A 21,468-nucleotide genomic window follows, 5' to 3' on the forward strand; every position below is an offset into this window, starting at 1 on the left:
TTTAAGTTAAGAAAATGTAGTTAATGAAAAAAACAGTGGTCAATCAAACTTAGCCCCACTGAGTGGATGGCAGCAGAGCCACAGCCAATCAGCATCATTCAAACTCCGCCCACCGTTGTCAAGTTATGGCAACTACTGTACTGTAGTGGCGATCGCGTTGAATTCAGATTAACTGGTTTAAGCACCGTGTGACTTATAATGAACATTCCCAACAATGTACAACTGTTTTTAGACTATTAATTTGGGCTGAAGGGAAAATCACCGAGTTATTGATTTATGTCAAAATCTCGGGTGCGCGGGTTAATCCGCAAATCGGATAAACTGCACAAGTGGATAATCGAGAATCCGCCATATTGCCAGTTCTGAACAACGACAACAGGAGGACTGGAGCAGGGGGCTGGTGGAGGGGGTTAGGGGGGATAAAAGGGGGTCTCTGCGGGTAGGGAGAGGCACGGGCGTGAGACAAGGAGCGAACACGACAGGGGATGGAGAGAGAGGGGGGAGAGGGCATCCAATGGTCCCTCGTGTGTGTGTAGTGTGGAGGAGGCTCGTGAAGGATGCCCTTTCCCCCCTCTCTCTCTCTACAACAACGAGCAGAGCACCTGGCGGCTAAAATGCAGCAAGTTAGCACCGTAGGGGGTACAGCTGGTGGTGCATCTACCAGTAGTGATCTCAGTCAGCCAACCAATGGCACCTGCTGGGTCTGTCCCGTGACCTCTTGCAAATAACCTGGCACAGTCGGGGGTACAGCTGATTTATTTTGCCTATAACTTGTGAAAAAGTGAAATAAAACACGAACTCTAAATGATAACACTTTCTTTAATTCGATATGACGCATGAACACCCCAGAACCTGCAAATGTTGTTTTGTTGAGGTGAAAATGACGTTCTGACATCATTAAATTTGACTAATATCAGCCGTCTTGGTCTGCAAGTTCAATGAAAGCACCGCGAGCTTTGGTGGCCTCTGGGCTGCAATTCTTGCACCGGCTGAATCTTCCGCGGAAAAAAAAAAGAGTCCCTTTACCCACGATCAGCGTAGTGTATACTAATGTTTAGTGTAGTGTATAGTAGTGTATATTGTAGTATGTAGCGTATGGTATAGTGTGTGTATGTTGAAGTTTTTTCACACCCTACGTAGCCAACAACACTAAACACAACAAGCAGCAGCTCGAGGGACGTGAGTTTTCAATCAAGATTTAATCAACAACCCCGATAATCCCGATAATGGATAGTCGATGGTTAACTTTGAGAGGCCAGAGGGTGAACCGTTACATTGTGAATCTGTGTGGTTAAGTGGCCCCGTGGTGCCTAGGAGATGTTGACTACCTCGCCTGGTATGTAGGAGGTCGTCGGTTCGATCTCGGACCCTGACGATGCCTGCTGCTGTATATTTGCATGTTTCTATCTCTCATCATCATCACGGTGGCTAGGAAATGTTAACTACCCCGCCTGGGATCCAGGTGGTCATGGTTTCAATCACGACCCTGATACCTGCTCCTGTTTATTTGGGCTTTGCGTCTCTCACTGTCATCATCACAGTGGCTAGGAGATGTTAACTACCTCGCCTGGTGTGCAGGAGGTTGTGGGTTCGATCCCGACCCTGACGACACCTGCTGCTGTATATTTGGAGTTTGCGTGTCTCTCACCGTGGATTTTTGTCCAGATCCTCCGATCGTTCTCTCCACATTTAGAATCAACGTCACCATGCATTTAGAATATTTGGCTGCTGCTATAAATGTCCACATAATAAGCCACTTGTTTGAGCTGCTATCATTTGTGATGGCCATGTCGCTTCTGAACAAGAGCTACTACACAACAACTAAGTGGGTGTTTAGCTGGTCAAATAAAAGTGTAGTTTTCGTCTATAGACTGATCACACAGAGACCCATAGCCTCATCAAACAGACCCATATACTCATTACATAGAGACCCATAGCCTCATCACATAGAGACCCACAGACCCATTACACAGAGACCCATAGACTCATTACATAGAGACCCATAAAAAAATTCGGTATTCAGGTGCTGCTATAAAAGAGCTACAAGGCTCAGTGGGCCTTACCTGGTAAAATATAATATAGTTTAATATTAGTATGGGTCTCTATGAATTTCTGTGAGTCTCAATGAGCATGGGTCTCTGTGAGTCTCTTGAGTGTGAATCTCTCTGGGTCGTTGTGGGTCTCTGAGTCTGTAGAAACACACATTTAGCTAATTTGGCTGCTGCTATGAATTTCCTCGCGACGATGACGATATGAGCCACTTGGTTGAGTATTCTTTGGGACTTTCGGTAAAGTCACGTAGATAGGTTAAAAGAAAATAACAAAAAAAGCCGACGTTTCGATCGCAACACAAGCGGTCGTCATCAGGAAGAGGTCGAGCTGCTGTCATTTGCGATGGCCATGTTACCGCTACGTAGCAGCTCAATGGGTGCTTATAGCTGATCAAATAAAAAAAGAGTTTCTCTTTAGTTGACATGGTGGGAGCCGATAGCGTTGCAGGAGCATGGCGACATTTGCCGTCGCTACTGACACACCCCCCCCGCCCGCCTCTCGAGGCCTTCGTCACTGCGGCGTGTACGTCCTGGAGTGCCTCCTGAAGTGCCTCTTGAGGTGGCCGTTCTGCGCGAAGCCCCTGCCGCACCGGCCGCAGACGTACGGCTTCTCGCCCGTGTGCGTCCGCGAGTGCGTCCGCAGGTTGTAGCGCGTCGCGAACGCTTTGCCGCACTCGCCGCACGCGTGCGGCCTCTCGCCCGTGTGCGTCCTCGAGTGCTTCTCCAGGTCGGAGGGCCGCGCGAACACTTTGCCGCACCTGCCGCAAGCGTGCGGCCTCTTCCTGCCGCCACCGGGGGGCGCCGCCCCCGCGCTCCCTCCGAGTCCGCTCCCCGTCCGATTGGCGGCGGTGGGCGGCGGCCTCCCGTGCCGCCCACTGGGGGCTCGTCCGGCATCGTGCGCCCCCGTCGCGCTCCCGCACCACCCCTCCCATAGGGGCTCTCTTCCTGTCGTTGCGTCCGACGCAATGTTCGGAGCAAAAAGAAAAAGGGGGGGGGGGGGGTGGGGCGGGGCTTCAATTTGGACCGCGGTCGACACCGGGGGTAAGCTCAGCACCTCCTATTAGCGTGGCTGGCTAGCAGAGTGGTGTAGTGTATAGTGAAGTATGTAGTGTAGTGAATAGTAGTGTGAAATAGTGTAAAGTAGTATATAGTATATTAGTTTATAGTGTATCGTAGTATACAGTGTAGTGTATATATATATTAGTATATAGTGTTGTGTATAGTAGTGTATAGTGGAGTACATCATGTATAGTGTAGCACATATGTATGTTGAACTTGAGGTAGTTAACATCTCCTCAGCATTGTGAATAGCTCCTCAGCAACTCTTCGTCAAATGGCAACGTTGGCCCGGACGGTGGCCACTTCCTCCAGCACGCTGCCACGTCCGGGACGTATACGACCGGCGATGGAAAAAGAACCCACGGGGAAGACCAAGTAAGACGCTCACCCTCGTTGCGCTCCTCCTCGTCGTCCTCCGACACCTCCACCTCGATGAAGTTCCGGTCTGCGGTGAAGTGACCTCCGGATTCGTCCGCCTCAGCCGGCCTCCAGGGGGCCTCTCGTGGCTCCAAACGCGGCGCTGCGGTGCGGGAGACACAACGACGGGAAGTGAGGTCGACAGGCGAGCCGGAGGACTTTCACGTGAGTGCGGAGATCCGCCCATGGTTTGGTTGCGAGACCCTGGCTCGGTACGAAAGAATATGTCGGTGTTGTAGCCTCTCTGGCAGTAAAAAGATGTTCAAACGCCAAACAGAAACCTTTGGCAAGGAATCGGGTCACTGCATTGACCACACACGCAGTGCTTGTGGTGAACATGCAAACTAACATGGCTCTGACAGTGCTTGAACGTTATGGCGGTACCCCGGGGTACCATAGTACGCCGGCTCTCACATAATGTCCGTGATGGGACCTTTTTGCCAGTATCAAGGTATGAAAAAGTAAGAATAGGTGTTTAACACGCAGGCTTTTGCAACCAGTATCATCCACGATACAGGCTTTTTGGGTTAGATCACGTAAACAGATAAATGTGTCGTTAAACCCGCCACCACCGGCACAGATAATTGGTAAGGTTTGTCACGTAAACAGAACATGCCAATTCGTTACTAGTGAAGTACCGGTGAAGACGCTGGACACCCAGGTTGAGGCACACGTATATTTATTTCAGCTTATCGGTACAGGACAACACTAGAGGGGGTAGCGGCCCCCTCACCCGGATAACTGGGGATACCCCCTAGCTAATCTCACCTATCCCCAAGTCCTCCTCTAACGAGCTAGGGGAGGCTAACTGGCCCGACACTGGTGAGTCGGGCTACGGTCTCCGGAGTCCCAGGGTCTAACCCTGGTTCACGGAACCACGCCTCTGGCTCGCTCCTCTGCAGCCCTGACAAGGGCGGCGTCGAGGGGAGTCCAGGGCTCTAGCTAGAGGATCTTCACTCTTCCTCCTTCGTTCCCAGACTGAGCCCCGAGCTCTCTTTGTCCTCCCCCTTTATACCCCCCATCAGGATCACAACCCCCCAGGCTGCCTGATGCGGACGTCGCTGCGGGCACCCCCCCCGTGTACTCCCGTAACTCCGCCCACTGTGTTTGTTACCCATTGGATCGTATGCACTTACAGCCCTCCCGTAACAGCCCTACATCACCCCCCCCATTACAGCTCGCAGCCGTCCCGGCTGCAACAATTCCAAATAAAGGAACAATTACCCCTCGACCCCGTGTGTGCCTCATTTTTTCAACAAAATGCAAATAGCAGAACAACAACAAGAACAACAACCATACCCCCGAAGGGAATGTCCGACGCACCCCCCCCCCCGCATAAATACGAAATCCGTAAGCACGTATGTACAACTAGCCAGGAACTCCCCCATCACACACAGCACACCCACGACACACAACGCACCCACAACACACACACCGCGCCCACACAACACAACACACTCAGTGTGCAAGGAGCACACCACCGACGCAGCATACAGTAACCATGACACGTGAAGGAAAATAAATAAGAAAAGTTTTTTTTTTTTCTTTTTCTTCCTGCTGTATATTATAAGAGTCTGCGCATTTTAGCGCGCGTCCTTGCCGCAGGCCCGTCACACGGGGCAACCCCGGACGGCGGACCATCCGGTGGCGGCTGTCCCATTTGAGGTGAGGTCGCGATTGAAGTCGCGCGACTGTCGGCATCACCTGTGGGGGTTCCAGGGCGTGAGCCCGTCATTCCCGGTACACCTGTGGGTGGGACAGCCGGCAACACATCAGGCGAGAGCAGCGACGGACCCTCCGAGTCGGTCGACCCCCCACATGCTTGGCCTCGCGTGCGTGGCGTGGGCCCCCGCACCGCAACAAACGGCTTCAGCCTAGAGGGGTGTACAAACCACCGGCGCCTCCCCCATTGGATTCGAACGCACTGAGGCCTCAAAACCTCAACAACCTCGACGGGGCCCCGCCACGGGCGTACGAGTTTAGAGGAGGTCGCGAGTGGTACCTGGGGACAGTGCAGCCATGCCCTGTCCCCCGGCTTCCACTGCAGCACGTGCGCGCGAGCCAGTCTGAGGCGCTCGTTCGCCTTCTGACGCCTGTCAGAATTTAGCCTCGCCGCATCCCGCGCCTCAGTCAGTTTGTCAAGATTAAATTTAACGTGATCGTCCAATTTAGATTTGCCCAGCGGCACGGGGATCTGCAACTGTGCCCGAACAGGTGGGTCGGGTTCGCGGCCATACATAAGAAAGAAAGGTGAAAACCCCGTCGCAGCATGGGGAGCCAATCTGTATGCCGCTAGAACCCCTTGAATATGTAAGTCCCAATCAGCCTGTGAGTCCGAAACTTGCTGCGACAACATAGACGTGATGGTGCGATGCAGACGCTCGACCATCCCGTCCGTTTGCGGGTGATAGGGGGAGGTTCGAATTTTTTTCGTTCCCAGGAGATCACAGACTTGTTTTAGGAGTTTCCCCGAAAAATTTCTACCCTGGTCGGTCAACAACCGCTCCGGGGCACCTTTGTCCATGACATAACCTTGGACAAAGGCGTCGACGATGGCTGCTGCCGACTGATTCGCCAGGGGCCAGGCCATAGGCCAGCGCGTAAAATATTCGACCCCAGTAAGCAAATATTTATTTCCCCTGGAGGTGGCGGGGAATGGCCCCAGAATATCCAGTGCGACCAGTTCATTTATTCTGGAGACCTGGATGGATTGCAAGGGCGGGTTCGACTCCCGTGCCGGTGGTTTGCGCTGCGCACACTGAGGGCATGCCGCCAACAGATCAGTGACATCCTTTGTCATACCCGGCCAAAAAAAATTCAGCTGGAGCAAGGCGAGTGTTTTCTGGGTACCTAGGTGGAGGAGGCGCTCATGAGCAGCCCACACCACCTTACCTCGTAGGCCAGAAGGGACCACCAGCCGGTGACGCTGGGATTTCCCGTCCCAATGCATAAGCAAGCCCGCATGGGTTTCCCATGCGTCGGCATGACCCGTCACACGCCCCCTCTCCCCGGCGCGACGACGCAACGCGAGGAGGGAGGCATCCTCCAACTGGAGGCGCCCCCATTCATCAACGGGCAATCCAAGCAGGGAATCTCTCCCCTGTTCGGCGATATCAATGGGGACTACCGTTTCATCGTCGGCGGCCGCCGCCAGGACCGGAACCATCATGTCCCCTACTGGCTTGCAACGCCCCGACCCCAGGAGACATGCGCATTCGGAGGCGGTTGGCATCCGTGACAGAGCGTCAGCGTTGGTGTGGCGAACGCCCTTACGATAAGTGGTTTCAAAACTGAAATCCTGGAGGACCTCCAGCCATCGGGACAATTGTCCCGATGGCTGTTGAACCTTCAGGGCGTACTGCAGTGCCGCATGATCTGTGCGGACGGTGAAATGCCGACCGTACAGATATGGGCGATACTGTTGGATGAAATAGACAATTGCCAACAGTTCCCTACGGGTGACACAATATCTTTGCTCCGTTGGAGACAACACCCGACTGCCGTACGCGACCACCCGTTCCACGCCGTCAACCACCTGGGAAAGCACGCCTCCAATACCCGTGTTGCTCGCGTCGGTGTCGAGCAAAAACGGCCTCGAAAAATCTGGGTAAATCAAGGGAGGAGCCTTCACCAGCGCGTCCCGAAGGGAGCAGAAAGCAGCTTCCTCATCCTGACCCCAGTGGAACCGAACCCCTTTAGATGTTAACGCGTGTAGGGGTTTGGCAATCGTTGCAAAATTAGCGACGAAGCGTCGGTAATATGATGCGAAGCCAATAAAACTCCTGACCTCTCCCACCGAGGTGGGAGTCGGCCAGGAGCTGACACACTGCGTTTTGGCGGGATCGGTAGCAATACCCGAGCGCCCTACGATGTGCCCCAAATAACGCACCGACTCGCGTAACAAATGGCATTTTTGGGGCTTAAATTTCAAATTAGCAGCCCGCATCTTTAGGAAAACCGCCCGCAACCTCTGGAGATGTTCATCAAAAGTTTTACCAAAGACAATAACGTCATCCAAATAAATCAGGCACGATTCCCATTGCAATCCAGCCAAAACCAATTCCATCAATCGCTGGAAAGTTGCCGGCGCTGAGTGTAAGCCCATCGGCAACCGGTTGAATTGGAACAGGCCGTGCGGTGTACGGAAAGCAGTTTTAGGCTTAGAATCATCGTCCAGAGGAAGCTGCCAGAATCCCGAAAGTAAATCTAGTGTGGAGAAGAATCGCGCTCCCGCCAAAGCGTCCAGCGATTCGTCCATCCGCGGGAGCGGGTATGCGTCGGCAACCGAAATTTTATTAAGGCGCCGAAAATCAACGCAAAACCGCAACGAGCCGTCCTGCTTTTTAACCAGGACGATCGGCGCTCCCCACGGGCTGGTGGAGGGAGAAATGATGTCGGCGGCTAACATGTCATCAACAGCCGATTTGACATGGTCCTTTTCGGCGGGACTTAACCGAAACGGATTTTGGCGAATTGGCGCGCTGTCACCCGTGTCAATATGGTGACGCAGCAGGTGAGTGCAACCCAAATCATATTTATCACGACTGAAAACGTCGGAAAATTCCCTCAGTAGCGTTCTAAGCTGTTGGCGCTCTGAATTTGTCAGGTCCGTCGATCCCGCACAAAGCGCGTCGATCCACCCTTCATCGCTGTCCGAATGTGGGAGCATCCGGGAAGCAGTGCCAACGTGGTTCGCGACAGGTTCCTCGCAGGGCACTGGCGTCGCGTGAGCGAGCACCGTCCCTTGAGGAACCACCACCGTCTGCGATCCCACATTGAGGACCGCGATGAAAGGGTCCCCGTCCCCTCTTACGACGGTCTGGGCCGGAATCAAATGAGGCCCATTAACCCCGGCCCTAGACGGTCCCAGCAAAACACCCTGATCCCCTATGCCCTTAGCGAAGGGCCTACGAAGTTTCAGAGGCACTAGCATTTGAGCTCCCGGCGGCACACGAACAGTTTTAACGACGAACGCCGGTACCGTCGCGAACGCCGACCGAGCTGCCGCAGGGGATGGCAGGAACGCCATGCGCCGCCCCGATGGAAGCTCAATGCATCCTTGGTCGATCAAAATACGAATGGGCATTTTACCTAAGAAATCCGTCCCCAGCAGGCACGGAACCGCCAGCGAGGAGGAAACGAAAATCGGCCCCGACAATTTGATGTCCCCAATAGAAATTTGCGCTCGAATCTGTCCCATGATGCCGAGAGAGCCCCCGTTAGCGGCATAGAATGGGACGTTAACCGGCAGTAAAGGCCGGCTTTGTACGGGCAGAATATTGTAAATTAATTCCGAAATGATTGTCGCCGATGCCCCCGTATCGACCAAGATGCGTACTTCTACCCCGTCAATGTGTCCGACTACGGCCGACGACCCTGACGACGCGGCTACCACGCGATGGGCCAACACGGACCACTGTTTGGGCTCGATTTGAGTCCCCGCAGTGATCCGCGTTAGCCCCTCGCAACGCGACATCGGCCCCCCGTTTGTTGTGGTGCGAGAGCGTGCAACGGGTAGGTGCTTTGGCCAAACATGTGTGGTGCCGCGACTCGCCGGGTCATGTTGCTGGAGCTTGGGAGGAGGAGGCCCGGCGTCCCGTCGAGCCGTCGTCCCGCGCTGTCGAGGAGAGCGGCACCCCGAGGCGACGTGGCCCCGGACGCCGCAGTTGAAACACCGCGGGAGCCCCGGTGGAGACGACGGGCGGTTGAAACGGCTTGACCCGTCCCGGGCCGACCGTACTTCTTGCGCCTGTTGCCGTCGATGGTCGACGGCGAAGAGCTCCTCCGTCGGAAGGGTGGCTGCAGCCACCGCACGCCCTGCCGATGCCCTGCTGGCTTTCCGCCGCAGGGACAGAAGGTTGGCGTGAAGGAGGCGCGCCGCCTGAAGAGAGGTCATCTCGGCGTCCTCCTGTGCGACGACAGCGATGTCCAGGTCGTCTGCCAGGAGGAGTATTTTCTCCGTGACCATCGCGTCCACGCCATCGTCGTCCATACGGGGAAAAGCCGTCTTAGCCAGCGCTAGGAGGCTCGTCCTGTATGCCAGGGGCGACTCCTTCTCACCCCGCTTGCGCTCGTAGAACCGCTCTCTGCATTCCGCTGAAGGTCCATAGACCCCGGCCAGCAGCTGTAGTGCCTTCGGCAGAGTAGACCGCTTCTCTTTCGGCGCCGATGTGAGGGCGGCGAGCGCGTCTGCGTCGAGGAGCGCCGGCAGCGCGCAGAGGGCTTCATCGTCGGACCACCTTGCCATTTCTTGGTGGGCGATGAAGCGTCGCTGGAAGCCGCCCCAGTCGCCCTCTGCACCAACAAATTCTTTAAGCGGAGGCAGCCGTTGTTGTAGCGCAGCGTTCGCCTTGGACGTCTGTAGGCTGCTATCCCCGGGACTCGGCTGTGCGTCGGCGCGAATGGCAGATGGAATCGCCTGTCGCGGATGTGATGACGCTCCCTCCGCTGGAGATGACGCAGCTGTCCCAGCGAGAGCGGTGTCGGACCCAAGGTTGAGCCCGGCCACGCCCTCCGCAGCTGCCGTGACGATGGCGGGAAATTCAAAGCTTGAGTTTTCAGAAATGGCGGGAAGGCGCTCAGGTTGACGGCTCCCCTCGCCCCGTGGTGGACCACCAGCCCCCAGCCGCGTGATGTTTTCCAGCGTGGCGGCAGCGGCGTACAGTAGCTCCGCCAGTCTCTCGTGAGCCAGCCGTAGCGCGTCTGGCTGCGGCCCCTCTTCATGCCGATGCCCCGGTAGGAACGCGTCGGCCCCCGGCTGCGCCATGTCTTGGTGAGCCGCCTCGGGCTCAACGACTTCAGCAGTGTCCTCCTCCGGTACTCTGGCTCGAGCTGTCTGACGTGTTTCCATGTCCGTAGTACTTCTGACACCAGATGAAGTACCGGTGAAGACGCTGGACACCCAGGTTGAGGCACACGTATATTTATTTCAGCTTATCGGTACAGGACAACACTAGAGGGGGTAGCGGCCCCCTCACCCGGATAACTGGGGATACCCCCTAGCTAATCTCACCTATCCCCAAGTCCTCCTCTAACGAGCTAGGGGAGGCTAACTGGCCCGACACTGGTGAGTCGGGCTACGGTCTCCGGAGTCCCAGGGTCTAACCCTGGTTCACGGAACCACGCCTCTGGCTCGCTCCTCTGCAGCCCTGACAAGGGCGGCGTCGAGGGGAGTCCAGGGCTCTAGCTAGAGGATCTTCACTCTTCCTCCTTCGTTCCCAGACTGAGCCCCGAGCTCTCTTTGTCCTCCCCCTTTATACCCCCCATCAGGATCACAACCCCCCAGGCTGCCTGATGCGGACGTCGCTGCGGGCACCCCCCCCGTGTACTCCCGTAACTCCGCCCACTGTGTTTGTTACCCATTGGATCGTATGCACTTACAGCCCTCCCGTAACAGCCCTACACTAGTACAGCACTAGTGTATAGTATATAGCAGTGTAGTGTATAGTGTAGTGTGTAGTGTAGTGTATAGTGTAGTGTATAGTGTAGTATATAGTGTTGTATATAGTGTAGTGTATAGTGTAGTGTGTAGTGTATAGTAGTGGTGTATAGTGTAGTATACTAGTAGTGGTGTGTTGAACCCTTTCTGGCAGTAATGAAACAGGGGCTGTGTGAAGATCTTCAAGGGTTTCCATTTTGTCGTTTGAACACCCGAACACGACTCCTGTTGTATTACTCGCAGAATGGGTAACAACACCCCCCGTTCTTATTTTGTCACACTTGGAATACTGGCAAACAAGGGGGGGGGTCTCATTTAGACCCTCGCTCAGTCTGTCAGTAGGAATGAGGGGGATCTCTCTCTCTCTCTCGCTCTCTCTTTACCGTCATCGCCCACTTCGGTTTTCACCACGATCCTCAGGAACTCGGGGCTCCATCTCCCTTCGTACTCCCGCTTCACCACTGCCCCCGCCGCCTCCTCCTCCTCCGTTACCATCACTGCATGCGAACGCTCACACAGCCGGGCATCTCTTAAAGGGCTATACGGGGGGAGGGGGGTTCTAAGCGGAAAGGGATCTTAGAAGAGGTTTTCCCCTTTTTTCTGGCAACAAAACAGTTGTGTTAAGATGTTAAAACACCAAGCCGAAACCTTTCACGAGGAATCATGTCCGCATTAACCACAGATACTTGTGGTCAGAATGCAAACAAAAAACGTACTAGATTTGAAGCTTTCGTGGCTGCAGGAATTACTCTTTGGTTCTTTCGGTAAAGTCACGTAGAAAATCAAATCCAATCAAATAATAGAATACGACATTTCGGTTGCAACACAAGCAACCATCGTCAGGTAAGAATGAATGACAAAACACAGACGCGGGAACAGCATAGGCAGACACATGCAGAGAGAGACACGCACAAAGACAGAGCGAGACACACACCAAGACAAACAGAAGGACAACGAATCCGTGCCGAGGCCTTAAATAGAGAGAGGGGGGGTGGGCCGGGGCAGAGAGAGGACTGGGGATGCGGGACCAGCTGACAGACGAGGGGACAAGGAGGGAGCAGCGTGGAATTCTGGACCACAGTGGCCGGAGGAGAGACAATGGTTTAGAGCAAGAAAATCCAAAGTTTGAGAAGGCAAATTTAGTAAAATTAAGAAGTGTAATGCAATGCAACACAGAGGGTTGGTTAACACACAGTTAACGCAGAGCCTGGTTGATTAACGTTCTCCCAACGATTGCTAAATTAGAAGTAAAGTATGAGTTGTGAGTAAACCCTCCCCGTAGAGGTGGTTCAAACTAGATTCGAGGCTTTCGTGACTGCAGGAATTACTCTTCGGTTTTTTCTGGTAAAGTCACGTCGAAAATAAAATCAAATAATAACTCACAACTCACACTTCTAATTTAGGAGCTCAGTGCGCCTGGCAACGTGAAAATCAGGTGAGCTCACCTTCATCAAAGTCCTCTGTCCACACCTCCATGTCGATAAACTTGCGGCCTGGAGCGGCGAGAAACGCGAAGGCATCCGCGGGCTCCTCCGACCCCTCATCGCCGGCTCCCGGTCCCCGCCCTCCTGGAAGCCGCGGTTCCAAGAAAAAGTCACCGCACGTCTCTATAACCGGGCGGGAGTTGAACTTACGAGCGACGTTGAGACAGTCAGTCAGTCGGTCAGTCGGCTCCAGCGAGAGATATCCCCCCACCCCCGAAAGAGACAGGCGCCATGTTGGCTAGGAGATGTTAAATGCCTCACCTGGTATACAGGAGGTCGTGGGTTTAATCTCGATCCTGACACCTGCTGTACATTTGGAGCTTGCGTCTTTCTATCGTCAACATCATGGTGGCTAGATGTTAACTGCCTCACCTGGTATACAGGAGGTTGTGGGTTCGATCTCGATCCTGACACCTGCTGTACATTTGGAGTCTGCGTCTCTCTCACTCTCGTCAACATCACGGTGGCTAAGAGATGTTAAGTGCCTCACCTGGTATACAGGATGTCGTGGGTTCGATCTCGATCCTGACGCCTACTGTACATTTGGAGTTTGCGTCTCTCTCTCGTCAACATCAGGATCGAGATTGAACCCACCCCCTCCTGCGTACCAGGTGAAGTCGTTAACATCTCCGAGCCACCGTGATGATGATGAGAGAGACGCAAACTCCAAATATAGAGATGTCAGGGTTGGTATCGAACCCACGACCTGCTGTATACCAGGCGAGGTAGTTATCATATCCGAGCCATCGTGATGATGATGATGATGAGAGAAAGATGCAAACTCCAAATATACAGCAGATGTCAGGGTCGGGATAGAACCCACGCCATTCTGTATCCAGGCGAGGTAGTCAACATCTCCCAGCCACCGTGGTAATGATGAGAAAGAGACACAAACTCCAAATATACAGCAGTAGGCATCGTCAAGATCTGGATAGAACCCACGCCATCCTGTATACCAGGCGAGGTAGTGAACATCTCCCAGCCACCGTAGTCTCCCACGTGCGTGGCGGTGGCCGTCCATGCAATTGCTCTCCAGGCTCATTCCCCGTCGAGAGTCAGTGGCCTGGCTTGGGTGAGGGGGGCCCCATTCCCGGTGGTCTGATCGTAGTGCCAAAGCGACCTCACCGAAGGCAATAATTGGTTTTTTACCCTTCTATCTGGCAACAAAACTGACACCTTTTTTTACAAGGAGTCATGTTTACATAGACCACAATACCTGCAGTCATAATGCAAACAAAAAACATAACTCTGATAATGGTGTAAATGCTTCACCGAAGGCGTCGGCGTCCTCGTGTTTCACCATCGAGGCCGGTCCCGTCCAGAGGCTCGGATTCTCTTCGTTCTCTCGTTTGACGACGAACGGCGACTGGGCGTGCAAGGCCATCTGAGAGGGGGTGAAACCGATCGAGATTCAAGGCCTCTCCCCCCTTCCACTTAGAGGTCGATATACAGGGTGCTTAAAAAAATGTTAATGCTTACAATGGGACTATCGTTTTTAATGGGAAGAAAACGGATAACACTGTAACATGATAACAAACGTAACGTTAATAGCTTCAAAAAGTCTCCCACTTGTTCACCACCATTGTCAACGCATGCCTCGAATCTTCTCCAGGTGGTTCTTCACAGCCCAGAGGAGGCATATTTATTGTGGTATTGTTGCAAATTCAAGAGGTATTAACATTTTTTGAAGCACCCTGTATAACAAAGATAAAGATAGCCCAGCCCCATATATAGCTTTTAACAGACTTTTGGGGCAAGTGCTGTAAGCGAGCAGGACCTATGAAGGCCGGCACGGCGCATGAGGGGGTGGGTGGCTAGCACCACGCCCGGCCGCCTTTGTCTCCCCACTACACACCGCACCAGGTACGCGTTTGAGGCCGAGTCGACCTAGGGGAGACCTACATCCTCTTGTACCACATTACTCTATCTCTTCTTTAGCCCGTGCCGTACCCATTTAGCCCCCTCTATCCGGCCAAACAAAAGCTGTTCAGGCATGCGGTAGCTGGGCATGCGGGCTACATGACCCAGCCAATGCAGCCTTGCCTGTCGGAGGAGCGACAGACCAGGTAGCTTCCACACAGCGTGATACAGCCGATGAAAAGATAATGCCGCTCGACTGATTCAGATTGAGACCTCTGCTGTCAAACTGGAGCCGGTCATGAGCACACTGCCCAGGTATGGGAAACGCTCCACTCTCTCCACAACTGCACCATCACCAATTGAGAGTTGTGGGGGTGGAGTGTCCAACGGTACAAAATACCCAGGCAGGTGCTTAGTTTTGGTGGGGCTGATGGTAAAGCTCCAGGTTCAACAGCAGCGCCTCCAACTCCTCCTCTGAGTGAGCAGCAATTACAAGATCATCGGCATACATAACGTGGTTGACCAATAGGGAGCCATCCCTTGATAGCATACGGGCATCGATCAGCCTCCCATTGTATCTGTTCCAGATGGAGATTCCTCTGGTACAGTCATCGAAGGGGTCACGAACTACGTGATCGAAATAGAAGTTAAATAATGTGGGAGCCAGAGGACATCCTTGTCGCACCCCAAGGTGTACAGGGAATGGCTCTGAATCCCAGCCACGTAGTTTCACTCGGGCCCGCTCACCATCATGAAGGTCCTTAATGATCGTGAGCAGTGGGTTAGGGACTCCGAAAGCACGAAGAACAACCCAGAGCCCAGGCCTACTGATGGTATCATAGGCCTTGACCAGGTCAATAAAGCAGAGATGTAGGTCTTGTTGGAATTCCCTACACCTCTGCTGTAGCAGACGGACAGAAAATATGGCATCTGTGCAAGACCGCCCTTTCCTGAAACCGCATTTGGGCTCCGCAAGCCTCTCCTCAGCGTGCCTAGCAAGGCGATGTTGAATAATCCTTGCCAGGACCTTTTAGGTACACAGAGACACACACAGATACACACAGAGACACACACAGATACACACAGACACAAACACAGACAGATACACACAGACACACACACAGATACACACAGACGGATACACACAGACATACACACAGATACACACACAGATACACACACACACAGATACACACACAGATACACACAGACACACACACAGACAGATACACACAGACACACACACAGCCACACAGGAACAAAGATCCCCCTATGTAGCCTGAACAGAATGTGCGGGCAAGTGCTGTTAGCGAGCACCTATGAAGGCCGGCACGGCACACGAGGGGGTGGGTGGCTAGCACCACGCCCGACCGCCTTTGTTTCCCCAGTGGCGATGTTGACTACACACCGCACCAGGTACTCATTTGAGGCTGAGTCGACCTAGGGGAGGCCCAGGAACGGTTCAGATAATCGTCACTGCTGTTGGCCTTGAGCGGGAATCAAACTCGGGTCGCCAGGTTCATAGCGCAGCGTAGCGCTAACCACTACACTACCGCTCCCCACCAGAGACACACAGACAGACATACACACACACACAGACATACACACACAGACAGACATACACAGACACACATACACACCGACACACAGACATACATATACACAGACATACACTCACTGCCACACAGACGGACACACTCGCACAGACACACAGACAGACACTCACACACACAGAGACAGACACTCACACACACAGAGACAGACACACAGACAGACACACAGACACTCGCACACACAAAGACAGACACTGACACACACAGAGCCAGACACACAGACATACACACAGACAGACATACATACACACAGACACACACACAGACACACAGACAAAGACATACACACACCTCACACACAGACACTCACACACATAGACTCACACAGACACTCACACAGACACACACAGACACTCACACACACAGACACCTCACCCTGTGCGACGAAGGCGAACAGGGCGACAAGATGCAACGCACACGAGGGGCGGACAACGGCAAGACGCGGCCGGAGCGGCGGCGAGATGCAGGACAAGACGCAGCCAGCGACGTCTCGAACTCACCGCAGGGGCAAGTGCTGTGGGTGGCGAGTAGCAGCAGAGACAAAGCTCCCCTAGGTAGCCTCTGGCAGGATGTAGGGGCAAGTGCAGTGGGTGGCGAGTAGCAGCAGAGACAAAGCTCCCCTAGGTAGCCTCTAGCAGGATGTAGTAGTAGTATACGATAGTAGTGTAGTAGAATACTTGACTTAAAGCTTCTGTGTTGTAATCGAAACGTTCTAGTTTTTTATTTTCTTTGAATCTCTCTACGTGACTTTACCGAAAGTCCCCAAGAATAGTAGTATACTATTGTCGTGTGATGGGACGTTGTAGGATGAACGTTGAGACTTATAAGGGGCACGGGGTGACCAGCAAGTTCTGAATCGATCTGTACCAAGGTAGGGCACTGATCAGGGGTTGGCAGGGCACGGGATGTCGATTTAAAAAAATAGCCGACGGCTCAGTTTCGAGATGCCCATCTTGACTTGCATCACACTGGGATTTTTGCACACAGCGTTGTAATACGGTGGTGTTTAACAGGTAGGAACAACAGGTTCCACACTGCCCGCCAGGGATTATTTTTCTGACGTGCATAAATATATATATAATATAAACAGCTCTCTGATTGGTGGAGACCGACTATCCGGGTACGGAGAGGGGAGGGGCCTAAGGGAGGAGGGTCATGGGAGGGGCCTAAGGATATGGGGGGGTGGTCAGGGGAGGGGCCTAAGGGAAGGGTGGTCATGGGAGGGGCCTAAGGATATGGGGGGGGGGTCAGGGGAGGGGCCTACGGATATGGGGGGGGGGGGGTCAGGGGAGGGGCCTGAGGGAGGGGGGGTCAGGGGAGGGGCCTAAGGGAGGGGGGGGGTAAGGGGAGGTGCCTAAGCAAGGGGGAGGGGCCGATAGTTAAGGGGCCTGGCTACCTGGCTGGCTGCCTGGCTACCTCAAGTCAAGTTATCTTCTACACAGGTAGCAACAACAGGTTCCACACTGCCCACCAGGGATTATTTGTCTGTCGTGCACGAATGCGCTGTCCAACCAAGTTCCTACCTGCCCACTCCTAAGGAACGTGTTAAGGAATACGTAGCGGTAACGTATTACATCGCCAATACATGTCGGTGCTGAATCTGGGCTAAGGTGTCGGGGGGGGGGGGGTCTCCGGGGATTTGTGGGGTTACCCACAAAGCCGTGAAAAAAAATCTGAATATTACGGATTGCATCTTGAAAGTGAGAACCCCCCCCCCAACATACAATTTAGCTAGGGGCTCGTAAAATGAATCCAAACACCACGCTCAGTTTGACACAGCCATTCTTTTAATAGACACCTGCCAATTTGACAACTTCGACCGACGGTTGCAAATGTCGCCCTCGAGGCCGACTCGACGGCAGTGTTAGGTACGGGACGCCCTCGACTTACGAACGTTCGTAAGTCGGGCGTCCGTAAGTCGGGGCGTTCGTAAGCCCGGGTGTTCATAAGTTGGGGCGTTCGTAAGTTGGGGCGTTCATAAGCCCGGATGTTCGTAAGTTGGGGCGTTCGTAAGTCGGGGCATTCGTAAGTCGAGCATTGCATGTACTGCACCACACACGAAGCTTATATTGAGGCTATTCAGTGAGGATTTACTTAACGAAACGCTACAATGCACTAGAAAACATTTACGGTCACACTATCAACGCGAGTAACCACACGATAGCACGGCAATACAAATAACCCCCGTCCCCCTCCTTTTTTCCAATCTAAAATAATTGTATATTCATAGATATATAGAGAGATCGACTTCACTCAAGGCGCTTGACATAGTTGAAAAAGAAAAGAGCGACACAGAATGTGACCATTTTGATTGGCAGGGAGCATGCAAGGGGGTTGAGGAATTTGTGGTACCGGGATAGAGGGGTAATTAGGGGATAATGAAACGGTAGGGTAGGGGAAGTAGCCGCAATAGAGGGTACGTAGTCGGAATCGATATTAGGAAGCCGCTGGAGCTATAAGTTATACATTATCGAGATTGAAAACTCATTTCTTTAGAACTGCCTGTTGTGTTTAGTTTGATGTCCTTCTCCCCACACCTCCGATTAGCACGGATGGCTACGTACGATGCGAAAGAATATTCTTTAGTTCTTTCGGTAAAGTCACGTAGAATAAAAATAATAAAATAACAAATAACCACGACGTTTCGATTGCAACACAAGGGGTGATCATCAGGAAAAGGGGGGTTAGCCTCTAAAGGCAAACTGCCTATAAAGGTCTGAAATGAGCGTAGCCCAAGTGTCAGCAGCATGGGCGGGGCAGCTGATGTTAATGTAAGTGGCGGGCGATGGCCGCCGTTGGTGGTGGGTTTCCACCAATTAAAGGGCTGCCAGGTAAAGGTTTAACATGGGAATGGTGGTACAGGTGGCGGGCTTCCACCAGTAAAGGGCTACTGCTAGTGGTGATGGTAGTCGTGGGTAGCGATGGTCCTGGTGGTGGGCTTCCACCAATTAAAGGGCTGCCAGGTCTAAAATGGAAACATTACAGCCAGTTATGACTCGAACTGGCTGATAACGATGCAAAAGAAGTTCAACACAGATACATACAGGATGCCACTGGAGCTATGCACTTGTAAATAATCTCGATTGAAAATTCATTTCTGAAGAACTGCCTGTTGTGTTTAGTTTGACGTCCCCCCCCCCCCCGAACCTCCCATTCGCACGGTTGGCTACGTACGGTGTGAAAGAGGTTCAACATACACACGTGTACATACGAAGGAGTATGGGGGAGGTGACCACGATGGAGGAGATTTATGGGTCATAAAGGGGTAGGGGGGGGGGGACGGGAAGGGGTGGAGGGGGCCGAGGGAAGAGGACGGGCGATCTGGAAGTGGGCGAGCTGATCAAGCAGCATCGACCGGCGCGGCAAAGTACGGTCAAGCAAATCCCCGTGACTGACGGAGCAGGGGAAGCTTTCGTCATCGACTCGACCGTTGTAATCACACGTAACGACAAAGCGTCCCCTTGTTAAAAATATCTATCTATCTAAGACGCGGTTATGAAATGCTACTCTTTAATGCTCACAATAGTAGTAGTACTAGTACATGCGTCAGAGAAATGCTTGGGAGAAAATGAACTTTGAAATTCACGTCATAGCATTGTGATGACGACACGGACCTCAGTGACGTTCATCGTTGTTAAGGGCAAGACAACAAACTCCGATTCGGGTGTTCAAATCCCGATCGCAAACCACGACTATGGTGGACTGCGTAGAATAGGAATTAGGTTTGCAGGCTTCTACCGTTTTTGAAAGTAACCATCAGACAAAGGCGGTGGTCACCGCATCATCGCGCGGCGCTTTCAGACGCGTCTCTGCGGCCGTCTGGAACGCTCTTCCTTGGAGCTGCGCCACATTTAAAGTCATCACCTAGATTGACAAACACATTTCTTTAGAAACTGCTTCTTGTTCTTCTGTTCAGCTTGTTGTTCTCCCTCCGCACCTCCCGATGAGCACGGTTGGCAACGTACGGACGTCCATGCATACAAAGCCTTGCCGAAACCCGCTTTATCGAGCGCGTGTTTCGGCTCTACAGTTGAGCTCTGTTTTCTGGAACATGGGGGGGTGACGTTTCACCTCCACGCGGTTCAACGCAGCCAAGATTCTCACCTCCGCGTCGACAAGCAATGCCGTGCGTCAACGGATCGACTGCGAGAACGATTAATTTCAACACGCGGGGTCTCTCACGTGTTCATAAAGAAACGCGGCTCAACACGAACACGACGGTAAAAACGCAAACGCTCGTCACGCATTGCCCGCACGCACCTAGCCGTCCCAGTCGCCGAGGGCATCGGTCGTGCCGACGTCTCGATGGCGAACCGTCAACGTGCAAGTGGCAAGCGCAGAGGTCGCAACCGGGTACCCGATACCTGTACCCTACCCGATACCCGGCTACCCGTACCCGGCCGGGTACGGGTAGCCGTTTGCGACCCTGGTGCGGCCGGGTACGGGTACGGGTAGGCCGTGAGTCACTGGTGAGTAACCGTTTGTCACTCATTTTCCAACGTCTTGTCTCTTCTCACGATTCAAGTTCCTAGAATCAACCCACCCGTGCCTGCAACATGGCTTCATCCCAGAGGTCGCAATTGGGTACCCGTACCCGTACCCTACCCTATACCCGGCCGGGTACGGGTAGCCGGGTATCGGGTAGGGTACGGGTACGGGTAGGGTATGGGTACGGCCGGGTACGGGTACCCGTTTTCGACCCTGGTGCGGCCGGGTACGGGTAAGGAATCAAAACCCGTTTGCGACCTCTGGGCAAGCGTCAGGGGCGAGCGTCGGACACGGCGATTCAGCGTTTGGGCACGAGTGCGGGAAGGGAAAAGGAGCCGTGGGGGAGGGGGGGGGAGGTTCAACGTCGAGGCGAAATTGACAAAGATTGTGTACTCAGACACACGGACTGTTCAACCTTGTGGCAATCCGTTGTTGAGCAACCCGGGGTGAGATGGATTTGTCGCCCATATAGACACGCGGTCTCCTGTTGCTCAGTATCGTCCATACCGGGCGTATTGTTTCGAGACAGGAGGTCGTCCTTGCGAGCTTAAACATCCAGAACTGTATATTTATATTCTTGCTTCTTTCAGTAAAGTCACGTAGAAGGGAAATAATAAAATAATACAAATATTAAACAATAAAAATTCTCACGACGTTTCGACTGCAACACAAGCAATCGTCATCAGGTGTGAAATCCACAGCAAAAAAACTATTTTTTAAAATTTTCTTGCTGTGGATTTCACACCTGATGATGATTGCTTGTGTTGCAGTCGAAACGTCGTGAGAATTTTTACTGTTTTATATATTTTTTCATTTATTATTTCCCTTCTACGTGACTTTACCGAAGGAACCAAGAATATGAATCCCTGCAGTCACGAAAGCTTTAAATCAAAAAATCCAGAACTGTGTCTGTAGACCGACGACGAGTCCACAAAGGCTGCGCCGGTCTTGGATTTCTTCCGGAACCCGGCCTCGATGTGCGTCGCGAGGGCCAGGACTCGCCCAGAACAGGCCGCAATGTACAACGTGCGACGGACGCCAACTCCATTCGAACCTCA

General features: G+C 53.1%; 1 protein-coding gene across 1 annotated transcript in view; it reads right to left on the bottom strand.

The window, feature by feature from the left end:
• Nucleotides 1–830: 830 nt before the first annotated feature.
• LOC144953169 (uncharacterized) overlaps nucleotides 831–21,468 on the bottom strand; it is a 30,131-nt gene continuing 9,493 nt past the window's right edge. The window contains exons 6-12 of the mRNA XM_078883728.1: nucleotides 17,446–17,455; nucleotides 15,057–15,140; nucleotides 13,722–13,833; nucleotides 12,411–12,533; nucleotides 11,349–11,462; nucleotides 3,499–3,630; nucleotides 831–2,996 (exon numbers count right to left, since the gene is read on the bottom strand). Of these exons, the coding sequence (XP_078739854.1) occupies nucleotides 2,563–2,996; nucleotides 3,499–3,630; nucleotides 11,349–11,462; nucleotides 12,411–12,533; nucleotides 13,722–13,833; nucleotides 15,057–15,140; nucleotides 17,446–17,455 (1,009 nt within the window). The 3' untranslated portion in view covers nucleotides 831–2,562. The remainder of the gene's footprint in view (nucleotides 2,997–3,498; nucleotides 3,631–11,348; nucleotides 11,463–12,410; nucleotides 12,534–13,721; nucleotides 13,834–15,056; nucleotides 15,141–17,445; nucleotides 17,456–21,468) is intronic.

This window comes from Lampetra fluviatilis, chromosome 72 (genome assembly GCF_964198595.1).
Source record: "Lampetra fluviatilis chromosome 72, kcLamFluv1.1, whole genome shotgun sequence".
NCBI lineage: Eukaryota > Metazoa > Chordata > Hyperoartia > Petromyzontiformes > Petromyzontidae > Lampetra > Lampetra fluviatilis.